Source organism: Penaeus monodon, chromosome 39 (genome assembly GCF_015228065.2).
Source record: "Penaeus monodon isolate SGIC_2016 chromosome 39, NSTDA_Pmon_1, whole genome shotgun sequence".
NCBI classification, from domain to species: domain Eukaryota; kingdom Metazoa; phylum Arthropoda; class Malacostraca; order Decapoda; family Penaeidae; genus Penaeus; species Penaeus monodon.
The window spans coordinates 33645869-33648368 of record NC_051424.1 but is presented as its reverse complement, the minus strand read 5'-3'; the positions used below and the strand labels follow the sequence as shown (position 1 = coordinate 33648368).

At 51.2% G+C, this 2500-nt stretch overlaps 1 protein-coding gene across 2 annotated transcripts in view; it reads right to left on the bottom strand.

The window, feature by feature from the left end:
- Positions 1 to 2500, bottom strand: part of LOC119597333 (dopamine beta-hydroxylase-like) — a 20306-nt gene that overhangs the window by 2830 nt on the left and 14976 nt on the right. For both annotated transcript variants that reach the window (XM_037946890.1, XM_037946891.1), the window contains exons 7-9: positions 2141 to 2225; positions 1592 to 1758; positions 339 to 521 (exon numbers count right to left, since the gene is read on the bottom strand). In XM_037946890.1, the coding sequence (XP_037802818.1) occupies positions 339 to 521; positions 1592 to 1758; positions 2141 to 2225 (435 nt within the window). The remainder of the gene's footprint in view (positions 1 to 338; positions 522 to 1591; positions 1759 to 2140; positions 2226 to 2500) is intronic.

Sequence of the window (2500 nt, the reverse complement as noted above, 5' to 3'; positions counted from 1 at the left end):
CCCTCTTGCCCTCTCATCCTTCCCTCCCACCCTCTCCTTCCCTCCCTACCTCCCTCCAACCCTTCCCATCTCATCCTCTGGTCCTCTCCCCCCTTCTTCCCCTCCCTCCCTTCCTACCCCTTCCCTTCTCACCCACTCTCCCTTCCCCTTGCTCTCTCTCACGGGCAGCAGACGGACGGCCTTGGACAATTGTCGAATTTCTTCTCCCTCACTTCCTTCCTCTCCCTCTCTCCATTGCCCATCCCCTTCCCCCCTCCCTCTACCCTTACTCTCCCGCTCCCTCCCCTCCTTCCCACCCCCTCCCTCCCTCTCCCCTCCCTCCCTCCCTCCCCACTCACGGGCAGCACATGCACGGGCTTGGCCAGTCGCCGAATCTCCTGGAAGTGCGTGGAGTAGTGGTCATCTCTGTTGAGCTCCGGCAGCTCCTCGCCCCCACGCAGGTGCTTGGTCCACGCACGCACGCCGGTCAGGTGCGTGTGGAGCTGCGAGCCGAAGATGTGGATGCCCTCCGGTGGCAGGCCCTGGCGGAGGGAGGGCGTCAGGCAGGCGCAGAAGGAAAGGCTTCGCGGCTTAGAAAGCAGGGGGGTTGTGGTGCCGATGGCGATGCAGAGTGAGGGGTGGGGATTATGGTGGTGATGATGATGATGATGATTATAGTGGTGTTGGTGGTGGTGATGGGGTTGTTGGTGGTGGTAGTGGTGGTGATGGGGTTGGTGGTGGTGGTAGTGGTGGTGATGGTAATAATAATGATGATGATGATGATGATGATGATGATGATGATGATGATGATGATGATGATGATGATGATGATGATGATGATGATGATGTGATCCTAAGCGCTCGACACGCCACATTAGACTTAAAATACGTGTATTCGACACATTTTACATATCCGACACAAAATATATGCTTTCGACACTACAGTTAGACACAAAAATACGCGTTCGACACACTCGATACAGTCGACACAAAGTACGCATTCGACGCGTCTCAAGTATTTGACACACTGCAAACATTAGACACAAAGCACATTTCTCATATTCGACACGAAATACATACATTCGAACACTTCACGTATAAGACACAAAATCAAGTATTGACACACCACACATTCGACACAAACTACACACATACGACACACCCCACAGCAAGACAGGAAACACGCGCATTCAAAACATATCACGCGTTCGACACAAACTACACACATTCCACGCAACTCACGCGATCAACGCAGCTCACGCATTTGCCACAAAACACACATACGACACATTTCACGCATTCCACACATCTCACGCACTCGACACATCTCACGCACTCAGTACATCTCACACATTCCTTATTTCTCACCACTCGCTACACCTCACGTACTCGACTCATCTCACGCACTCGACAAAGCTCACGCACTAGACACGCCCCATGCACTCGATACACCTCACGCACTCCACACCTCTCACGCACTCGACACATCTCACGCATTCTACGCAACTCACGTGATCAACGCAGCTCACGCATTTTCAACAAAACACATACGACACACTCCACACATTCGACACATCTCACGCACTCGGCCCAGCCTTCGCCTGGCACGTACCAGCGCCGTGCACTCCGGGATGCAGTATCCCGCGAGGGTGAAAGAGGGCATGCCGGGGGGGATGGCCATCTTGGCCGTGTACTCGAGGCCAAGTTCCATGATGCCTGCGTCGTATGGCCGCGGCCGGGGGGTGTAGTGCAGCCGGATGCCGGAGCTGTCCACGCGGCCTGTGGGGGGAGAGGGGAGAGGGTAAAGGGAGGGGGTGGAGAGGGGAGGGATAGTTTTTGTGGGGGGGAACTCTGCCTCTCTTTTATTTTATTTTATTTATTTTCTATTTGTATTTTCTTTACTTTCGTTTCTCTTTCTTATTCTGCTTTTTCTTTCTTGTTTTTTTCTTTTCTTTCCTTCTGTTAATGACACAGTGAACGCAGACACACACACACACACACACACACACACACACACACACACACACACACGAATATCGAACTGAACGATCCTGCGAGAGGGGTATCGGGGCAAGAACCAACTCTAAGGAGGGTGACGTAAACAAGGTCCACTAACCAACCTTTTATCCACTGTCCAGAGACCAGAACCTTACAGCCTCACCTGCAAGTAGTCCTGGGTTGTTGTAATGAACCTCCAGCATCAGGAAAGGGTTGAAGTCCGGGCCTCCCACAGGCAAACCAGCTTCCTGCCGGGGCAAAAAAGGACAGTGTCACAGGTCATAATTCCGGCAAAATTTCGAGGTTTCCGTGGATCACAGCGATCACAAAAAGAGAAAGACGGAAGAAAAAGAAAAAGAAGTAGAAGAAAAAGGCAAAATCAACGAATCTGAAAAGAAGATAAAATTTTGGTCAGAAACACAACAGAAAGGGAGCTATGAAGAACAAACAGTATCAGAGTAGAAAAACACTCCTTTGTAAAGAGAGAGAAAAAAAAACAGAGAATCAGAGACAAGAGAAGACA